General features: G+C 43.0%; 1 protein-coding gene across 1 annotated transcript in view; it reads right to left on the reverse strand.

Annotated features, from left to right (window-relative positions):
- LOC124721106 (phosphatidylinositol 3-kinase regulatory subunit alpha) overlaps positions 1-20,266 on the reverse strand; it is a 44,755-nt gene extending 24,489 nt beyond the window's left edge. The window contains exons 1-2 of the mRNA XM_047245926.1: positions 19,603-20,266; positions 16,722-16,856 (exon numbers count right to left, since the gene is read on the reverse strand). Coding sequence (XP_047101882.1) covers positions 16,722-16,856; positions 19,603-20,187 — 720 coding nt within the window. The 5' untranslated portion in view covers positions 20,188-20,266. The remainder of the gene's footprint in view (positions 1-16,721; positions 16,857-19,602) is intronic.
- Positions 20,267-21,119: the final 853 nt, after the last annotated feature.

Genomic DNA, 21,119 nt, shown 5'->3' on the forward strand with positions numbered 1-21,119 from the left:
TATGGAAGCACCACGAGACGTGCATGCCTGAACAGAGATGCAGATGCTAGCCAAGTCCGCAGGTCGCACTGGCCGGCCGCAGTGGCCCTTGCGGTTCTAGGCGCTACAGTCTGGAGCCGAGCGACAGCTAAGGTCGCAGGTTCGAATCCTGCCTCGGGCATGGATGTGTGTGATGCCCTTAGGTTAGTTAGGTTTAATTAGTTCTAAGTTCTAGGCGACTGATGACCTCAGAAGTTAAGTCGCATAGTGCTCAGAGCCATTTGAACCTTTTGAAGGTCGCACTGTTGTATTTGATCTCAGCAATGCACTCGTGACGTTGCAAGTGTCAATCGCGGTCAGAACAGCCTTCTGTGCAGTAGACAGTGCATGATGTCGGAGCTGCTCTAACGACAGTTGCAAGAGTCACTGCAGTACTGAATGTCGCACTCACAACCCTCACAGCACCAAAAACAACAGGAAGACACACCCAGAAGCATAGAATTGCAAGGCGAGCTGGAATTTCAAAACCACTCATCAGTGATACAAATGCCCGTAATAACAAAACGTGGTGCCGTAGCCATAAAACCTGGACTGTGGAGCAATGGAAGTGTGTCGTTCGGTCGGATGGGTCTTGCTGTACAGTGCTTCAAACTGTTTGAAACACAGCGGGCATTCGGTGATTATCTGGGAAACCATAGTGTGCTATGGGTTCCATGGGTACTTCACAAGGTCGCATTACTTCAAGAATTACGTCACCGTTTTGGTTGATGAGGTCCATCCCATTGTTCAATATCTGATCCCCAATGGTGATGCTGTGTTGCAAGAGGACAGGGCACTTGTTCACACAGCTCGCATCGTCTAGGACTATTTTTGTGAGCACCAGGATGAATTATTGTATCTCCCCGACCATCACAATTACCAGACTCAATACTGAGCATTCATGGTTTACTTTGCAAAGAAGGGTGTGTGATCTCCATCCACATTCTTGAACGTTACCTGAACTTGTCACTAACCTACAGCAAAAATGGTATAAGATTCCTTCGAAAATGATACAGGAGCTGATTTTATCCATTCCGCGACGAGTGATAGCTATTTTAAATGCCACCAGTTTTCATACACGGTGTTAGATATGGTAATGTGTTGTGTTTTTGGTGTTTCCGTATTTTTGTACGTAAAGAGGACTGTTTGCGAAACCATTAACAATGAAAAATTACTAGACGAAGTAATCAGATGCCTTGGAAGATACTCTATTCGCATAGAAACTAGGATCTGTGACAATGAGCAAGATGTAATAATGATTACGAAGAGGCCGAAAGGCTAGAAAAGCAACAAAACGTGTACGAATTTCGTATTTACTCTGGCAGGAGGTCGTGTAGCATATGAAACATGAGAAATTGAACTGCTTAATTTTGGCTTTGGAAATGTAGTGGTCTGTGGCTAGTCTTCCGATAAATAGCTGTTAAAACGTTGCATAAAACGTGTAGCCTGCAGAGCAGTTAAAAATGGTTGACACCCTCGCATGATATAAAAAGTATATAGTAAGACGCTTCTTGAGAAGCAGTGCCCCCTTCACTATAATCACAATGAAACGAGTAGAGATTCGGACAGACAGGTGTTAATCGAAACTCATTTCCAAGACTACCGAAGCAAAACCTTACCTCATGACCACGTCCAAAACACCGAGAAATTTTGGTCATACGTTTAGGTTGCCAGTGGCACAAAAATTATTTGTCAGATACTTAACGAGGAGTGGCAAAAACAACAAAAAGACTCACTTTCTAAATGTTTCTCAAATGGAGAGAATTAAGTAATCCTGCTTCATATAAAACTGCCGCACCACTAAAATGAGCGGTATTTGTATCGGTACTAAGTGGATAGAAGAAAAGCTGGGATCATCCGCGAGCAGTCTAAATTTGTATCAGGATTTTAGCGCCACTCTTAACATTCTTTACTGAACAGAAAAATATTTTATACAAGAAAAAGCGAGGCCAGGTCATATTCTTTCACAGAAAGGGGTAGCACCGTCCATAAACAGACCTTTTCAATCTATACCAGGCACGTCCGACAGGGTTCATGTCTGGAGGACACGCTGGCTACTCTAGTCGAGCGATGTCGTTATCCTGAAGGAAGTCATTCACAAGATGTGCACGATAGCGGCACGAATTCTCGTCCATGAAGATGAATGCCTCGCCAATATGCTGCCGATATGTTTGCACTATCGGTCGGGGGATTCCATTCACGTATCGTACAGCCGTTACGGCGCCTTCCATGACCACCAGCGGCGTACGTCGGCCCCACATAATGTCACCCCAAAACAGCAGGGAATCTCCACCTTGCTGCACTCGCTGGACAGCGTGTGTAAGGTGTTCAGCCTGACCAGGTTGCCTCCAAACAGGTCTCCGACTACTGTCTGGTTGAAGGCATGTGCGACACTCATCACACAACGTGATGCCAATCCTAAGCGGTCCATTCGGCATGTTGTTGGGCTCAACTGTACCGCGCTGCATGGTGTCGTGATTGCAAAGATGGCCCTCGCCATGGACGCCGGGAGTGAAGTTGCGCATCATGCAGCCTATTTGGGCACAGATTGGGTCGTAACACGTCGTCCTGTGGCTGCACGAAAAACATTATTCAACATGGTGGCGTTGCGGTCAGTGTTCCTCAGAGCCATAATCCGTAGATAGCAGTCATCCACTGCAGTAGTAACCCTTGGGCGGCCTGAGCGAGGCATGTCATCGACAGTTCCTGTCTCTCTCTATCTCCTCCATGTCCGAACAACATCGCTTTGGTTCACTCCGAGACTCCTGGACACTTCCCTTATTGAGAGCCCTTCCTGGCACAAAGTAACAGTGCGGACGCGATCGAAACGCGGTATTGACCGTCTAGGCATGGTTGAACTACAGACAACACGAGCCGTGTACCTCCTTCCTGGTGGAATAACTGGTACTGATCGGCTGTCTGACCCCCTTCGTCTAATAGGCGCTGTTCATGCATGGTTGTTTACATCTTTGGGCGGGTTTAGTGACCTCTCTGACCAGTCAAAGGGACTGTGTCTGTGATACAGTATCCACAATCAACGTCAATCTTCAGGAGTTCTGGGAACTGGGGTGATACAAAACTTTTTTTGATGTGTGTAGATTCAGAGTTCAAATATCATGTCCTAATTTTAAGGGAGCCGTCTTCTCAATGCTCATTGACACGAGTCCCAAAACAAAGAGTGTTCAACAACGATTGCTCTTCACACAAATATCCTATTAGCAGTAAACAAAATAACCAAGTAGATTTGGTGTTTTCCGACTTTCGAAAAGATTTTGCCTCAGACACAAAAGAATATATGTTTGTGTTGGATATCTAACCAGATGTAAGTGAGAAGTGAGGACCTATTAGTTTGCACAAAATAAAACTTTACGTCAAAAAATTATTCAAATGGCTCTTAGCACTATGGGACTTCACTTTGAGGTCATCAGTCCCCTAGAACTTAGAACTACTTAAACCTAACTAACCTAAGGATACCACACACATCCACGCCCAAGGCAGGATTCGAACCTGCGACCGTAGAGGTCGCGCGGTTCCAGACTGTAGCGCCTAGAACCGCTCGGCCACCCCGGGCGGCCAAACTTTACATCCACAGAGACAAAAGTAATTGTGTGTCTATCCCTTGGAAGTGCGATGAGGACAACTGACGTTCATTTTATACAATATTAATTTAATTTATAATATTAGTTACACTGTAACTAATTTCATAGATGATATAATTGCAACTTGTGTAAGTGAAGACTTTAGAATGGGAAGGCCCTACAGTCAGTGTCTGGTTGATACCAAGGTATTTTTCCAGGACAGTAAAGTGATTGTCACCTCCAGGACACTTTGGGTATGTGAAAAAATAATCAAATATACCGTAGTTCTACGTCTATTCATTATTTGTGCACCGAATATTCTTTTAGAATCTTCTGTCTACTGTGAGGGATGATTCATGGAATCGATGGCGGCACTGCAGAAATCATCGGGTATTTCGTTCTACATAAACATATCAATCCGTTGCGTGAAGAACTGAGCGTAGAAATTAACACATTCGAGGAAGCACAGCAAGAATCCCATCCCGCATTCAGGCCATTTTACTCCACACGTAGACGAGTGGATAAAAATATGGAAACAACGTACGTAACAACTAACCATACTTAATAGGCGTAGGAAATCCTACCATTCTTCCCGCTAAATAGTGGCAAGTTCAGGTTACGATGATGACGATGGATAGGAATCACGCACCAGTCTCTCCAAAATATACCATATTTAGATCTGGTGGTCAGGGTAGATGCGACAATTCATCCTTTTGCTCAGAAAACCAGTCCTAGATAATGTGAGGTGTGTGAGAAGGGGCCCTGTCGTCTCTGAACACAGCATCACCATTGAGGAACAAATGTTGTACCATGAGAATGAACTGATCAGCCAAAATGGTCACAATCTTTGGAAGTAAAGCGACCTAGCAGAGGAGCCATGGGGCTCATGGAATACCATGATATGGGTGCCCAAATCATCACCTAACCCCCGCCATATTTCACTTTTGGGACGTGAACTCTGCCAGAACTTGAAAACAGAATCAAACAAGACTCATCCAATCTAATTACTTTCTCCTATTGCTCCATTGTCCAGGTTTTCCCGTTATGGGCATTTCTATCACTGGTGAGCGGTTCTGAAATGCCAAAAAAAAAAAAGTTCAAATGTGTGTGAAACCTTATGGGACTTAACTGCTAAGGTCATCAGTCGCTAAGCTTACACACTACTTAACCTAAATTATACTAAGGACAAACACACACACCCATGCCCGAGGGAGGACTCGAACCTCCGCCGAGACCAGCCGCACAGTCCATGATTGAAATTCCAGCTCTTCTGAAATTCTCTGCTTACGAGCTCACTTTGTGTTGTTTCTGTACTGACAAGGTTCGCGAGTGCGACATTCAGTTCTGCAGCGACTTCTGCAGCTGTCGTCCTCTTACTTTTCGTCACGAACACTCAACACATGCGTCCGTCCGCGTTGCGACTTAGCGGATGATGTTTTTCCGCTTTTCCTGTGTGCGTTACAAATCTTTGATACAGTGCCTCTTGACAAACCAAACACTTCGACTAGATTAGTTACAGAAGCACTCACCATTCGAGCGCCAACGTTTTGCCCACGTTCGAATTCACGTAGCTCCGGTATAATGCACAACACACAGAACACTATTCTGACCACACATTGAGGAAATTTGCACAGGTAGCGTTTGTGGTCAAATAGAACAGCGCAGCCTGCCTGCTTGGCTAGCGTGTGTATGTTCAAGCATGCATTTCTCACGGTGTTTCAACCTCTGTAAATGCACCGTGCTGATGACTGTTTACTTGTCGGTTCCATAGTCCCCAGTAAGTAACCACCAAGTCCGCAGCTCGTGGTCGTGCGGTAGCGTTCTCGCTTCCCACGCCCGGGTTCGATTCCCGGCGGGGTTAGGGATTTTCTCTGCCTCGTGATGACTGGGTGTTGTGTGCTGTCCTTAGGTTAGTTAGGTTTAGGTAGTTCTAAGCTCTAGGGGACTGATGACCGTAGATGTTAAGTCCCATAGTGCTCAGAGCCATTTGAACCATTTGAAGTAACAACCAGTCTTTGCAGTCTAGGAACTCTTCTGCATAATAACAACAATAAAGCCTATGTTCAACCTTTGTTACTTCGAAATTTTGTTAAAACTCATTTTTTTATAATGCAGTTCCTACCATTATGCGAATCTACTTCCGTACTCGATAATTTCACGTTCTACATGAAACATATACGTGTTCCTTACGTTTGCATTTTTCTTTTCATTGGTAACACTACTTTAGGGAGGAAGTTTATTCCCTCTCCTCCTGCCATTCTGAACGGCAGCACTTCTCTCCGCAACTCTCTCTAAAAATTAGAGTGGTAGCACGATCAAGTGCAACAGTAAGATCATTGCAGGCGTTTATAGAGAGAAGTTTCGCGATTATAATTCCACACATGCTAACCGAAGAGCCAGTGGACACGAACAGAAAATAGGAGACTACTGAAGGTGCCTAAAATATTTTATCAAATGTGCTTGGCTAAGAAACAAAATTCAATTGCAAAAGGTGCTGGCTGGCTCATAGTCAGAATACCGTTTAGAGGAAGTTTTGACTGTTGGCAGCTAAAAATTCTAGTGGTGCCTAATTCTTTTTCTTTAATAGTCAAGTATTGCAAACCGCAGAAGTCTTTTCATTGACAACTATCATTCTGCATGCTGGTCAGAGAAGCACGACCATGATATCCTAAAGACAATAAACAGTTCCGGATAAAACAGTGTAAGCACCCTGTACTGATACAGGAAGAAGCAAAAAGCCGCCCGGCTCGCTTAGTTACCTGTGAGCTAAATACGTGACTGGCAAGTGAAGCACTAGTGCTCCAGAAGCAGCCGGAGCTCGGGCTAATATGAATAAAAGTGATGCATTATCTCAGTAACAAGGAATAGTACTGGCAGGACAGAAGCTGGTTAGGCACAGCGCCAGGACGCAAATGCCAGTGGACCGTCACAAAGAGTAATTCCACGAATGTGACTTCGCTTTCGAACGAAGGGAGGTATTTGGAGATCAGGGAAACTATAGTCAGAAACAAAGGCAGCCCTCGGAGTATGCGTCACAAAATAGTTTACCTGTAGGACGTTAAAACACTAACAGCACACATAATATAAGTCGAAACTAATAGATCTCATAACTTTTTTATGCAAGTAGGTGAATTAGCAACAAGACGTTACCCTGTAATGACTGATGACATTGGTCGAAGGGATATCGTGTATAAGAGCACACCGAATGAGGCAGCGTTTATTCTGCAAAGGCTCAAGTCTCCAAACACAAACCACATATACATGCGTGTGAATTATCTCAATAACGTAGTGACAAACTACTGGTATAGGCAATAATACAGAGTTGCCAAAGTAATAATATCCACGTCACGTTTTTTGAAGCCTCTATGTTGTATAGAAGAGATTGTATGTAATTTTTATCTGCCGTATGCTGGTGCCACTTGTGTTTAATTCCATTTTATGAACTACAATGCTTTCTTTGTACATTTCAGCTTTTTTTCCTTTTTTGCAATTTACTGGCTTTTGGGCCGTTTCTATTCAGCCATTTCAATAATGTATATTCAGCCACTTCAATAATGTAATGTCAATTAGGAACATACGAACGTTAGGACAACACAACACCCCGTTCCCGAGCGGAGAAAAACACCGACCCGGCCGGAAATCGAATCCGGGCCCCTCTGCTTAGCAATCCACCGCTCTGACAGCGCAGTTACCGAGGCGGACATCTCACTTGGTTGACGACAGGCTATCAATATATTTGAATCCGTGCCATGCAAGTGCGGAGCAATGTTGGTCGTGTTCTTTGACCACAGAGTATTATTTTCAAATAAAATACCCTTTCGGCACTGATGTGTTAATGATGAGCACAGATTTGAAACTAGTTATGTATATAGGGACCAGACAATCCTAAAAGTGACCTTGATTTGTGGAGAGAATATGGTGAAGCAAACGGAAGCACCGAGACACTCTACATTGTGTGTCACCTGGGAAAATTTCGGTGTCATGATAATTGTTTATGATATTATAAATAGTTATCACGGCATCGAAATTTTCCATAGAAAATAGTAGTAGCGAAATAAAAATCCCTAACTGATAGCTTGACAAGGAAAACCAATTCGTGCAAACATTGTTAAGATTTGCGGAATGTATTTCAGCGATAGATAACACTGATTCAGGTGGCGTGAAGTGAAAAAAAACTGCAGAACGTAAAACGAAAGAAACAATAGTAGACACTACCGGCCCGATTTGTCAGTAACCGAAATACATCGGTATGTGGAAATACACCATTTTAAAAAAATCGGATACAAGGATTGGATAAAACAATGCGAACATCCACCTAATATTGTATAGGCTCACATTTGGCGTCCAAAACTGCTTGGGTACTAGTTGACATCAATTTCCATTAATCTTGAATGGTGGGCAAAACTGTTTCTTATCATTTCTTGCAAAGAAATTTATCATTACCAGAGAGACAGTCGGGGAATGTTACTATTCGAAGCCACTGACTATGGAGGCCAGTGAAGACATTATTTCATTTTCTTGATCAAGTTCAAACATTTCCGGAAATGCGAGAGGCTGAAAGATGCGATCCCCTGATTGGAATAACTCGTGTACGACTTAGTGAACGTGGCCACCTGAAATAGTTTCACAGATTTCACCCGTTGTGACCATAATATAGCCGTCATTGCCTCGACTGAATCTCCACCTGCTTCAAAGACGGAAGATGATTGTCTAGATTATACACCATCCCTGTTATTATCCACATGTAAACGTGTCCTGCAGTTGAGAATTATCAACGTGGACTCGTCGGATCACAAGGCATTTCCGGTCCAGGTAATCAGTGGTCCAGGTTTTGTGCACCTTTCTTCTTTGAAATCACTGTTTCCTGAGGCCTGACAATAACACGTGTACTATGATATTTCTGTTTGAGTACGCGTCGCTGTATGTACTCTGTTTCACACATACTTCAATAAAGGTAACGATAATCTTCCTGGTTATCAGTGTCGTATTGCGCTTAGCAGACTTCTTTTACTTTATACACCCTGTACAACAGATACAGTGGCTCCAAATACCCCTATAAGATTTGTGTGTATCGTTAATGTGCTAACTAAACGAGCTCCGACGATATGCCCTCGTTGGGAACCTGTTAATAATCGATATGACGGTAGATCATAGACGCAACGGAAACGCGCAACACTTCCTGATCTGTTATGGTTCAGAGGGATGGGAGAAAATGTAACGCCGTTATCAAAGAAAACCAGTTCGGGCGATGAAATGTCTATCACATTATTTTGCACTTGTAACATGAATAACATGACTATCGCACAGGCTTCCAGACATTCTACTAGACTACTACAGCAGTGGTGCGCGCCAGTTTCGCCGCCACTCTTAACACGACACTGAACATTTCTTCTTAACGCGCGGTTTGTGGCCGGGAAAACGGGGTGGGCTATTTTTGTCGAGAGTAAAACGAATTTCATATTTGTTTCTTTGCTATTCATCGCTTTTTTCTAGTTCATTATGTGCTTTCTCTGCTTTCCCGCCGGTATCTGTCCTTACTCATCTCTGCAGTATTTATGTCGGTGCTACGCTTACAGCTTATTAGTAGCCTTCCCCGTCCCGTATTGCTATCCACATCTACTCTGAATATCTCTAGCGGTATTCTGCCTTTCGGCATTCTCACTGTATGCCAAATACAAAAGTTAATTTTACTGGCAATTCTGGGTCGCGAGCACGTAGTCATCAATCGTTTTTAAATATTTTCCGTATTGGAGTTTGAAAGTCTCTTACATGGACTGAAATTACGACACGTTTCTAATCAGAAAGTGCCAATTTTTGTCCGTCTATCTGCCACTCTGCTGATATTTCGCATCCATTAACGATAGGATAGTCTGCTGCTGCCATACTTCCTGTTTCCGCATACTACGCCGCAGGTGTTTGAAGCTGTCGTCAGACTCGCAACAGGTATTAGAGGCCACCTTCCGTTGTCCACCTAACTGATGATCGCGTACTGTTTTTCCATCCTTGATCCTGCTTATACAAAACCATTTCCACTTTAGCCAGCCGTATCAGTGAATATATCCTGCAAAGGCAACTACTTTATTTATCTCTCTGCCGTATTGATGAATGGACGAGTGTTCAGGCGTTTCCGTGCGACTAAAATTTTACATCATGTAGCTAAAACAATTTCTTTCGTGTTAGCAACAGTTGTTTCTCCTCCTAGGTTACATCTTTATTGATGACAACTCAGTAAAGAAGTAACTTCTTAGCAGTTTTACACCACAAAAGCCAGAATTAAAGTTTTTGTTCGTAAAATACCTTGTCACGTCGTATGAACAGGGAAGTCAAAGCGGCTGGTGCGCTACACTGCTGTAGCAATGGACGAGTATTTGCGAGCCTGTGCGGTACTGAGAGAGGTACTAGCCGTTTATTATAAATTAGTCCGCTCTTAATTCACATGCTAACTACGCCATGTCACCAGTAGAGACAATGGAGCGCCGTACAGGGCGACACGGTACTGTTCCGATTGCATAAATACTCCATATTACAATTCTCACCGTCCACCTTTGCTAGTGTGTCGTATTAACAGAACGTGTATTTTCCGACACACTGACACCCATAAGTCTTTCCGGAAGTTCTTTTATCGATGTTCCAAATGTGATAATTTAAAACAGAATGATTGGTGTATTGGGACTTTTCATTTTGTTCTGATCCACCAAATCTTTATCGAAGGAGGTGAAAATATGCACAGGGAAATACTAGCAAGACAGAAAGGACTGCCAAACTTAAAGGTAAAGCCCAATATACATTTGGGATGTACACATGCACTACAGTAATTGTCAGTTGACTTCCCATTACCTGTTTCAGGGCTGCATAGTAAAATTATTTAATATCCATCTCCGCCTTCTTTATCACGTGCATTATACTGTGAGTTTCAGCAACATTTTTCCTGACCTCCAACTCCTGAATCCCTGTCGTAGAACTTCCCAGTGATCAGACAGTCATTTGCAAATTGTGGAGGTCCGTCAGGAAGCACTGCATCAATTCAATTGCGCCGATAAGGATTTCCCATAAAAAGAGTGTTTGCTCTCCCATAGTCAGCATCCGTAGTTGCCTACCCTTCATTACAACCAGATCGCCTTCTTTTTTCAGTCAACAAATTTTCCGTACGATTTATGCAGATAACATTACTTACAGCCTCTGTCTTACGCAAAATGTTTGCAGCTTGGAAGGCTGCTTGAATGTGAGGCGGTGTTTGTGTCTAGTCGCTACTTTCCACGTCACGTCACGTCCCATCAGGCGAGCGCAGAAAGTATGCACACGTGTCGGAAGTAGAGGGGTGCGCTCGCACGCAACCATTTACACACTAGATAGATGACACGCCACCGTGTATTCAAAGAGCTTGACAGTGTTTGAAACGCTTATTACGCTGAAGCCACTTCTACTCCCAGTATTGTTTTGCACTCGCCCGTATACAGCGTTCCTCGAGCACAGTACTAAGGCTTAGAATGCCTGGGAAATAGCGATATGTCTGTTGGAAGTTGCATATGTGCCTTGTTAAATACGTTGGACATTTTTGGAACGTCATGTGCGATTGTATGTAATCATGGAACTGAAAACGGCAAATTTAGAATGGTACACTTTTCCAGATGCTATGAGGTTGCCTAAGCCATACAGCGCCTAGCATTTACTGTGGAATAACACCTGTAGTATCACACAATTTTCACGAAAGAGCTGCTATTAAAAAATTAAAGACTTCGAAGCGAAAGGGAGCGACAGGATGAGATACACTACATTCTTGTACAATGTAGAACTACAGAACACTGATTCCATGGGAAAAACAGGAAAAAGCATTGGCGCAATTTTGTTATTTATCTTCAGCTATGACAGTTGTTCTAATAAGGCAAGTAAAAAAAAACATTTATGGACAAAAAGTTGTTTCTCAGTTTTCACGCAGTATCTGGATTATTCATTCAGGAGTTGGCCCTTCCCAAAGAGGTGAGCAAGAAAGGGTTACTTTGGCTTAGAACTCTGGTTTAGATACCCACCACTCAATTATTTGCCCCCACACGGCTAAGATCCGTCGCTTATCAATGTTTTAGTGCTTTTTAAGGTGTGAGGTATCATTTTACAATGGTAGTGCATGATCCTTTACATAACTTGGCCAGACATCAATATATGCACCACATGACAATGACATCGACAGTTTTCAAGAAGATTTCTGCGGCTTAAATATGAAGCATGCAAAAAATGACCCTGTCAATTATTATCTGATATGAAGTTCAGACATGGAGCGAGATGGGTCAGTAGTCGAGAAACTAAACTCTTAACAGTGACGAGTTGGGATGAAATCTTCGATCTGCCACGATAATTTAGGTTCAGCGTGGCGTAACTATCTCACGCCATGTGAACACCAGGAAGGTTTATGAAACTAGTCGCGCCATTCATACTCTTGATCGTAATGTTTTCAAGATCACTCAATTATGTCCTGAACCGGTTCTGGAAGCTAATAATTCGTTGGTCACTGATGTCTCGACAATAATATGGACGAGTTACAGAACGGTGAGTTTGTTACGACGGGTAACTCTTATTGCGACTTAAGGTCCGAACGTCAGTATGGTATTTAAAAGTGGAGAATCACCTCAAGTTCAGACAGAATAGGTTGCACACAGTTCTATCCCCACATTCGCCAAAAAACAATCACTTTGGGGGAAAACAGATGATCTTTTAAAGCGACACCCGGCATATTTTCTGACTACTTCATTTCGCGTTCTTCAGTATAAACGGTGGTGCAGTGGTTAGCACATGGATTCGCATTCGGGAGGGTGGTGGTTCAAATCCGCCTTCGGCCATATGGAGTTAGATTTTCCGTGATTTCCCTAAATCGCTCCAGGTAAACACCGGGCCGGTTACTTTGAAAGGGCACGACCCGACCGATTACCTTCGTTTTTTCGACATTTCTAAATGCCCATAATACCCACTGAACAGCAGTGAAACGTAATACACTAAACCTGCAATTGATATTGCAGAAAGTACTTTGCTCTCAGGAAATATGTAACTTACGAAAAGTGCAACAACTCGGTCCTTTACCGCGGAGGAAGAGAGAACGTCAGAACCCTCTTCAACATAGCGACTAGCATACATTCCCTTCTGACGCAGAAAGCTGAATGAGTTTTAGCGCCGTGTGCCCCGGCGGCTAAATAAAAGCTACTTAAGGTCAACTAGCTACACCAATAACAAGTCGGGCGTTAGATTGTCTCAGAACGTTCTGAAGCGTAACTGAAGAGCATATTTCCCAGAGAGGCATTGTATGAAGATAGGTCTACATAAGTCTGATAAATTTAACGGAATTCAACAGCATCTTTTTGGCCTCTGGTTCAGCACATAAATTATCACATTCAGTTTAGTTAGTATTACGACGGACGGACTTCTGTCCTCCTAATATAAAAGTTTTACACATAACAAGTTTGCAAATAGGAAAATTTGCGCTAAAAGAATTTTAATAACTTATTTCTGTATGAAAAGAGAAGAATCTCTAGAGTGTCTTTTCATCCACGCACTTGCTTGCAACGTTCGTCTGATGATCTTATTTACAGACAGAAGTCAGCATTTGTTTTGTGGTTACTTTCTTTTCCGTTTTTCGTGCACAAATACCATTATAAACTACCACATATCGATTCTTTTCATAACCAAATTAGTTACAGCACAAAAATTTCCCTTTCAGTGTCTCTTGTGTCTATTCATAGTAACAGGACGACTACGTTTCATCTTTAGGTAGGTTTTCCATATTTAAGATCAGTATCATGAACACAATATAAAGACCTCCTACTCTTTTTCTTGTGCCTTTGTCCGGCATCAGCACAGGGTTGTCATGGTTAACTGATACGGCACGGTTAATTAAAGGGGTGGCCGAATGCCTTTCCTGTCGCCATCCCATACCGCCCCCCCTCCTTCCCCCCCCCCCCCTCCCCCAAGGAAGGAATATGTGCACCCCTTCTCTCCGCATGCAGGGTTTTTCATGTGAAAATGAGCGAAAGTTTTATAAATGTTTGCGAAGTTTATAACTGAAGCGAAACTTAGGTACCAGCTCGGTATCCACCTTGTGGGATGTGGGAAACCGCCTAAAAACAGACATCCAGATTGGCCGCCACACCGACCCCCCATCGTCGATCCGCCAGGCGGACCTAACTGTCACGGAAGTGGCACTTTTTAACACGCACGGCTATCCGGACGTTTAACATAAAGGAAGACCTGCATGTAGCAAAATGACAGTGATGACCACAGCTATTTAAATGGCTACAAACTGGAGATGACATCATACTTAGCGGTAACTGAACTTAAAAAACTTGCAAAATCGGTCAGCTTTGTGGATCAACAGACGTGAAGTATACTTCTGGAAAATGGTAGACATATAACCGTTTCGACATTTGGGAAATCTTAAGGGCGCATCAGAGTGAAGCAGCTAGTCGCCTTCCAATTAACACGCCGCGTTGATAGTTGGGAGCCATCCAGGAATCAGACGCGACGAACTATGACACTGAGCAACTAGTTTAGGCAGTTGACACAAGGCGGTCAGTATTAATATGAATTAATCAGTGTCAGAACCTTACATCAAATATTTTGTCGTGTTTGGTTTGGTGTAGCCGTCAACGCTTGGCTATTCCGTGCACGCTGCTTCATATCTGAATAATTACTGCAACCTACATCCATTTGAGAACGTTCTTACTGTACTCTCATTCTTTGCTCGCCATCTACAATTTTAATGCCGCCCCCCCTCCCCCCCTTCCACTACGAAACTGATAATTCCTTGAATCCTCAGGGACATATCAAATGGAATATTTTTATGATAAAAAGAATCTTCACACTGGAAACATGATATGCGACTTATACAGATATAATTTGTACCGAGGATACGAAAATGGCAAGTGTTTACATAGGAAAACATTACAATAATTACACTATATAAAACGGGGTAAACAAAATTTTTACATTTACCCCTGTTTTACGAAATGATTTATCGCAATTTTTCATAGGTAATCACTTTCTCATTTTTGAATCTTCTGTACAAATTATATCTGTGAAAGTCGCGCATCGTGCTTACCTGTGTTTGCGACATTGAAATGTTCAAATGGCTCTGAGCACAGTGGGACTTAACATCTGAGGTCATCAGTCCCCTAGATCTTAATACTACTTAAACCTAACTAACCTAAGGACAGCACACACATCCATGCCTGAGGCAGGATTCGAACCTGCGACCGTAGCAGCAGCGCGGTTCCGGACTGAAGTGCCTACAACCGCTCGGCCACAACGGACGGCTGCGACATTCAGCTGTCACCTGAAGATAGCCCGAGAAGCCGAAAACCGGTGCGTGACCAAATAAATATAACTTTGCAAAACGTTAGGAAGTGTTTTCATTCCTAATATTATCATCGTATTCTGCCAAGCACCGACGGAAAATTCAGTTAATATTAAAAGAATCTTCGTTTACAGTCAGGTAAACGTCAGAAGATCAATACGAATTACAAAATGATTTACAAAAGATATCTGCATGGTACGAAAAGTGGCCATCGACCGAGAACAACAAAAAGTGCGAAGTCCTTCAATTAGCATTAAAAATTCCGTTAAATTTCAGTCACACGATAGATCATACAAAGTTACAGGTCATCGATTCAAATAAATACTAGGAATACAATTACGAACAGCTTCAAGTGGAATGATCACACAGAGTACGTTTTACTGGCAGAACACTTAGAATATGCAACACAGTTACTAGAGAGCATGTCAACAATATGCACTTGTTCAACCTCTTCTGGGATCTTTACCACATAGGATTGACGGAGGACACTGAAAAAAATTCAAAGAATGACAGCTCGTTTTGTGTTATCGCGAAATACAGGAGTGTCTCATGGATACGATGCACGAGCTGGGGTGACAATCATTAAAACAAAGGTCCTTTTGCCGGCCGGAGTGGCCGTGCGGTTCTAGGCGCTACAGTCTGGAGCCGAGAACCGCTACGGTCGCAGGTTCGAATCCTGCCTCGGGTATGGATGTGTGTGATGTCCTTAGGTTGGTTAGGTTTAATTAGTTCTAAGTTCTAGGCGACTGATGACCTCAGAAGTTAGGTCGCATAGTTAAAAAACGAAAAAAGGTTCTTTTCGTCGCGGCGATATCTTTTCACGAATTTTCAATGAAAAAATTTCTCCCCCGAATGTGAAAATATTTTTTAGACTCCTACGTACTTGGGGAGAAACGACCGTCGTGATAAAATAAAGCAGAGCTTTCACGGGAAGATATAGGTGTTCGTTTTTCCCACGGGCCATTCCAGAGTGGAACAACCGAGAAATAGTCAAACTGGTTCTATGAACCCACTGCTAAACATTGCAAGAGAGCAGCTTATTGAAAATGAGTTTTCAGTACAGATGCCCGATAAATGCATGGACAGTACAAGTACAACGCGACACTACAGGCTCTATAAGTATATGGGGCAGAAAAAGGCTATGTACAGAACGGGAACTGGACGCTACTCAGATACGCAACAGTAATTATATTGTGATGTTTTCGAAACTATATTCTACACATGGCCCTGTAGCTAACGTAGGACTAGTTAAATTTTACTTCCATTGCTGTTTTTATTGTACACCTGAGAAATGGGTGTCTTCCGGTAGGAGTCCTGTATTTCAACGCAAATGCAAAATCTAACAATGGAACGTAGAGCGCTTTCTTAATAATAAACATGACAAGTATTACGTACAGCTCTCCTGGTGACTGGTTACAGAAAGCGTCAGCATACACTGAGAAATCTTACGAAAAGCATTTACCCCATCACTGTTTATAAGATGAAGCTGTGACATGGTAAGAGCAGGAGGGGGATAAAACAACAATAAAATTAAGGAAAACTGAAAAATATTCAACACATGAAGACCAAAACAAAATCATTCTATATGGATTGCTAATTTCCTATTATATGCAGTCGCGGGTTTACTGGCATCTGATGTTACGTACGTAGTTTGATCGTTGTGGAAATTTATGCTTTCTATTTAATTCTGACAATGTCGCCAGCACAGCTAGAATCAATTTTCTTCTCATTATCATTGGGTCCTAAAAAAAATCATGTACAATCATAAATAAAATTTACCGTATACTTACCATCAGCTTCTCGCGATCCAAGAGAATGAGATCAGAGCCTTTGATATCTTTCGATTTGAACACGCCGGCATAGCGGTACAAATTGAGAGCTGCCATCCACTCCACAACATTGGCGGACGTCCATTCGCTGATGGGCTGTAAAAATTGAGAAAGAAAGAGTCTGAAGAAAGTCTTTATTGGGTTTTAGGTCGAAGGCTCGTGAGGACGGGTTAATACGATATTCATAAAATGTTACTCGGCATTAATGTATAGCAAACCAGGGAGTGGCCCGGCAACAACTCACAGCCGCTGGTGGCCGCCTGTCTGTGATTGGCCCGCTGTCTGCCAATGGCAGCAGACTGCCTTTGAGCTGCGGCATAGCTGAACCCTGTTGCCACATACATGCAAAGCTTTGACCTCAAAGTGGAACACAGCCATGTTTCGAGCATTCAAAATACGGGCAATTCCGATTTTTGTAACGTTTACCATACAGTGTAGGCACACTTGCCCCATTTATTTCCTTTTCAACAACACGGAGAGAAAACACTAAATCGTGAACGAGGGAATCTGTTTCCCAGCAGACGAGAATTGCAGCAGAAAATAAGGCGGGGTTCCCAGTAACGCCCCTTCGTAAATTGTTTGGTTAGCGTCAATTCTTACAGTTTGAGATGGACGTGCGTAAACCTTTCCACTAATAGGTGGTTACTGTGACGATGAGGTATTAGCTTTAAGTAACAAATTTTAATCTGAAATCAAAGCCTAATCAGCATCAATTACGAAAATTAATAATATACAATGAAATGATTTTGAAGTCCGTAACGCACTCGTCTTTGTCATCGATCAACAATACGCATCTTTTCTGTATGATCCGCAGTAAAAGTAGCATGTAAGTTTGTGCCTAAACAAGATTTCCACAGGCACAAACCGCATCACAGACTACACGAAATCTTAACAGGTGTGACTATACAATATACAAGGTATGTAAATGGGACAAGTATTTCATGAAATGTATGTCCTATTTTTATTTCGTTCACGAAATACATAAAACTCAACTTTCACTTTAAGGTCGGATCCCTGATGAAAGAAGATTGCAAAAGAACAAAATACTTTCGCACTTCCAGTAAGATGACAATTTATTAACATCGTGGCACATTACTGAACAGTTTAACCATTTTGTTACTAATGCTGTCGCGTTTTACATAGCTTCCATTTAGCGGACACAGTGACAAGAATAGGTAATTAAAACGGCGATTTATTGTTAATACATAGTTGAATTATGTAGAATGGAATTTTGCGCGAGTAAATGTGTAGATAAGGCTATTTCTGTTGGCACTCTCAAGTGTCACACACACTGATCATTGGGGAATAGGGTGGAGGGGGGGGGGGGCTATTACAGTCACGAGGGAGTTTGATATACTATCTAAGATCAGCGGTGAACACAGTACGCTGTAATCAAGGGAACGTACTTGGCTGACACAAACTTACTTTCACGAGAATCAATGATTTTGTGGAGGGCCAATAGGAAGCAGTATACTCTAAAGTTCCTTAATCACACTATGCTGCACTTCATTTTCCATGAACTGAAAAAAAAACAAAAAAAAAAAAAAAAAAAAAGAACAGGGGGACGAGAGGTCCCGCATTAGCAAACAAAAAAGTAACATATACAGACTTAGAATTACGACAGGCTGTCGGAATGACAATATCAGTCTACCTGACAGAGCTGGCGAGACATGAAAAAGTTTTTTTCCGTTATTTCATAAGATATAAATAACGAGGCCTTTGTACCTATGCAGCGCACAGTTTCTCCTGTGGCGGCAGAGCTGATAAATTGATATTTTAGCATAATGAATAACAAAGTCGTGTACTGCACAGCATTTGACTACATCAAAATGAATTTTCCCGTATCAGAAATGTCAAGTTGACTTTTTGTACCCGGCGTACTATGGAAAATGTCATTCGACAGTGAAGAGTGACATCGAATATCTATTTTAAATGGCACAAAACAAAATAACAGCACAACGCGACATACCTGCACCGGATTGTAAAACGGCAGAAGGAGCAATCCTTGAATCTTTGGCATTGAACAGTGGCACTGACCTTACGCAAATTTCTTGCCGTCAAGGCGATTCTCCACTCTGTGGCATACACGACGATGTATGCAATTACGGCACTATAACAAGAAACTTAATTTTCGCAAAGAAAGTTAGCCTAAAACAATAGGCTATAGGCCTGAAACGCATTTGGGCAAAAATACGTAAATTACAATTCGGAGTATTTATTAACCCTTCACAGCGATAAGAAAATTGTTTTCACATTCCGCTCTCCATAGACGATCCGTTCTTTCGGACACCGCAATTGCCGCGTTATAGAACAAGTGGCGGAGGGTTAACTCCAAAATGAAAAAGTGAATATTCTACGAGTATTTTCCAGGACAACATATACTATGGAAAACGTATGAAACCTTCACAGAATGGGACTCTCAACAATGTTTCTGTAACAACCCACACAATGAATCAATAAATCAAGCACATCGTAAATAAACCATGGATCAGAAAACAGATCACTGAACGGCAGATTTAATTATACAAATGACAAGCTATTTCCATTAAGGTATAACAATGGAGGGGACTCCCTACTACCTAAACCACCATGGACCAAACAGTATTATCCGGCGGTACTCGGTACAAATAAAACACAAACTACAACATAAAACGCGCATAACATACGACAGCCTAGACAAACTATTTATTTTAATCGTGTTTAATTGTAACTACCAATTTATAAATTTCAATCACGCAATCATTAAGCATGCACAGCAGGTCGTGGGCCGTCTTAATATAATTTCCACGTTCTACCGTGCGAAGCTGTCGGCACAAAATAAGGTTAATAGAGAAACTTTTACCTTCTCCTTGTGATGGGTGATGGGCGGCAAGATCTCGTTGTTTCGTTGGCACACATGGTTGCTGGCGAAGCGCAGGCATACGTTGTGGAAGCAGGCGTGGCAATCTGTGGCAGAGAGCGACACACACATGCAGCAGCATGACAGGTGGCACGAGCAGACGAGTGTGTGCAGCGACGTCGTCCTAGCCACTGCCGCCGCAGGTACGGGCGCCGGCGCCGACGCCTGAGTGAAGCTCAGCGAACGCGGCCGGAACATGTAGTTGTCCGCGTCCACGTTCAGTGGCATCGGCGGCGCCGACGCTACCGCGCCGGCAGCACTTGGCATTTTGCTATCGTACGACTTGGTGTCACTGTCAGAGTCAATGTTGGCAGTTTCGTCCACGTTCGGCTTAAAGTAGGAGGGACCCTCCTCGGTGACACCATCGTCGTTATCGTCGTCAGAATGGAGTGGTATGTTGGACTTGTGCAGCCGCGAACGTCTCAAGGCTGGCTGTTGCACCGAGACAACGTCGTCTTCTTCGTCATTGTCAGAACTGAGTGCATTGGACGAAGGTACGCTAGACTCTACTAGCAGCGTGCGCCTCATGACTCGCTGGTGCACGGAGACTGCGACAGCGCATGCGGCGCGCCTGGGACGCGGCCAGTGCGGCGTACACGCACGTCGCCGGCTTCACTCGCACTGGCAAGGTAGTCGCGAGGCCGCTACTTCCCCCTCCTCTCGACACCCCCCCCCCCCCCCCCCCCACCGACAACCGAGCCGCTCCACAGAGCATGCGCGCCAGCACGCAGCGCGCCGAGCGGCACAATTATTGGCACGACCTTCGCCACATACAGAACAAAGCCTGCCGGCTGCTGGGCAACGCCGTGGCGCACGTACTCACATTTAGCACAGCCAACGTTTTCTAGATTATTTTTGCCTCTCGTCCAAGTAAACCCTTCTTCCCCCTCCCCTCATTCCTGCAACTGCTGTTAAGGTAGACCACGACAGAACCCAATTTGCTGACTATCAATGAGCAGTGTTAACGTTAAATTCTGGGTTGTGGAGACCCCATAGTGTGTGTATTACTGCATATCCAGTTGGTGATGTTATGACTGTTCTTAAATACTTTCTCTAATCTAGAATAGTTTGCGTATTAGTAGTGTAAGGGGGACAAAGACAAAGCATCATCAGTCGCATATTAATTCTTGTACAGGTTAAGTGCCTTCTTTAGCAACGGCAATAAATGTCTTATTAAGACCAGACGCGTTTCGCTTTATTTTAAAACATCTTCATTAGTCAGATTCTTTTGTGGTTTATTGTATTCTTCCTCGTTTTCCACATGTATGCGTTCAATTTTTGCACACAGCACTTTCACTGCACATTCACATTCTGCATGGGGAAATATCACTGTCCTCTACAAAAACTCGAGCACATATGTGGAAGACGAAGAAGAATGCAATAAACAAAAAAACCTAATCACTGAAGATGCTCTAAAATAAAGCGTAACGCGTATGATGATAATAAGATTTATTCGGCTG

This window comes from Schistocerca piceifrons, chromosome X, assembly GCF_021461385.2.
Source record: "Schistocerca piceifrons isolate TAMUIC-IGC-003096 chromosome X, iqSchPice1.1, whole genome shotgun sequence".
Lineage (NCBI taxonomy): Eukaryota > Metazoa > Arthropoda > Insecta > Orthoptera > Acrididae > Schistocerca > Schistocerca piceifrons.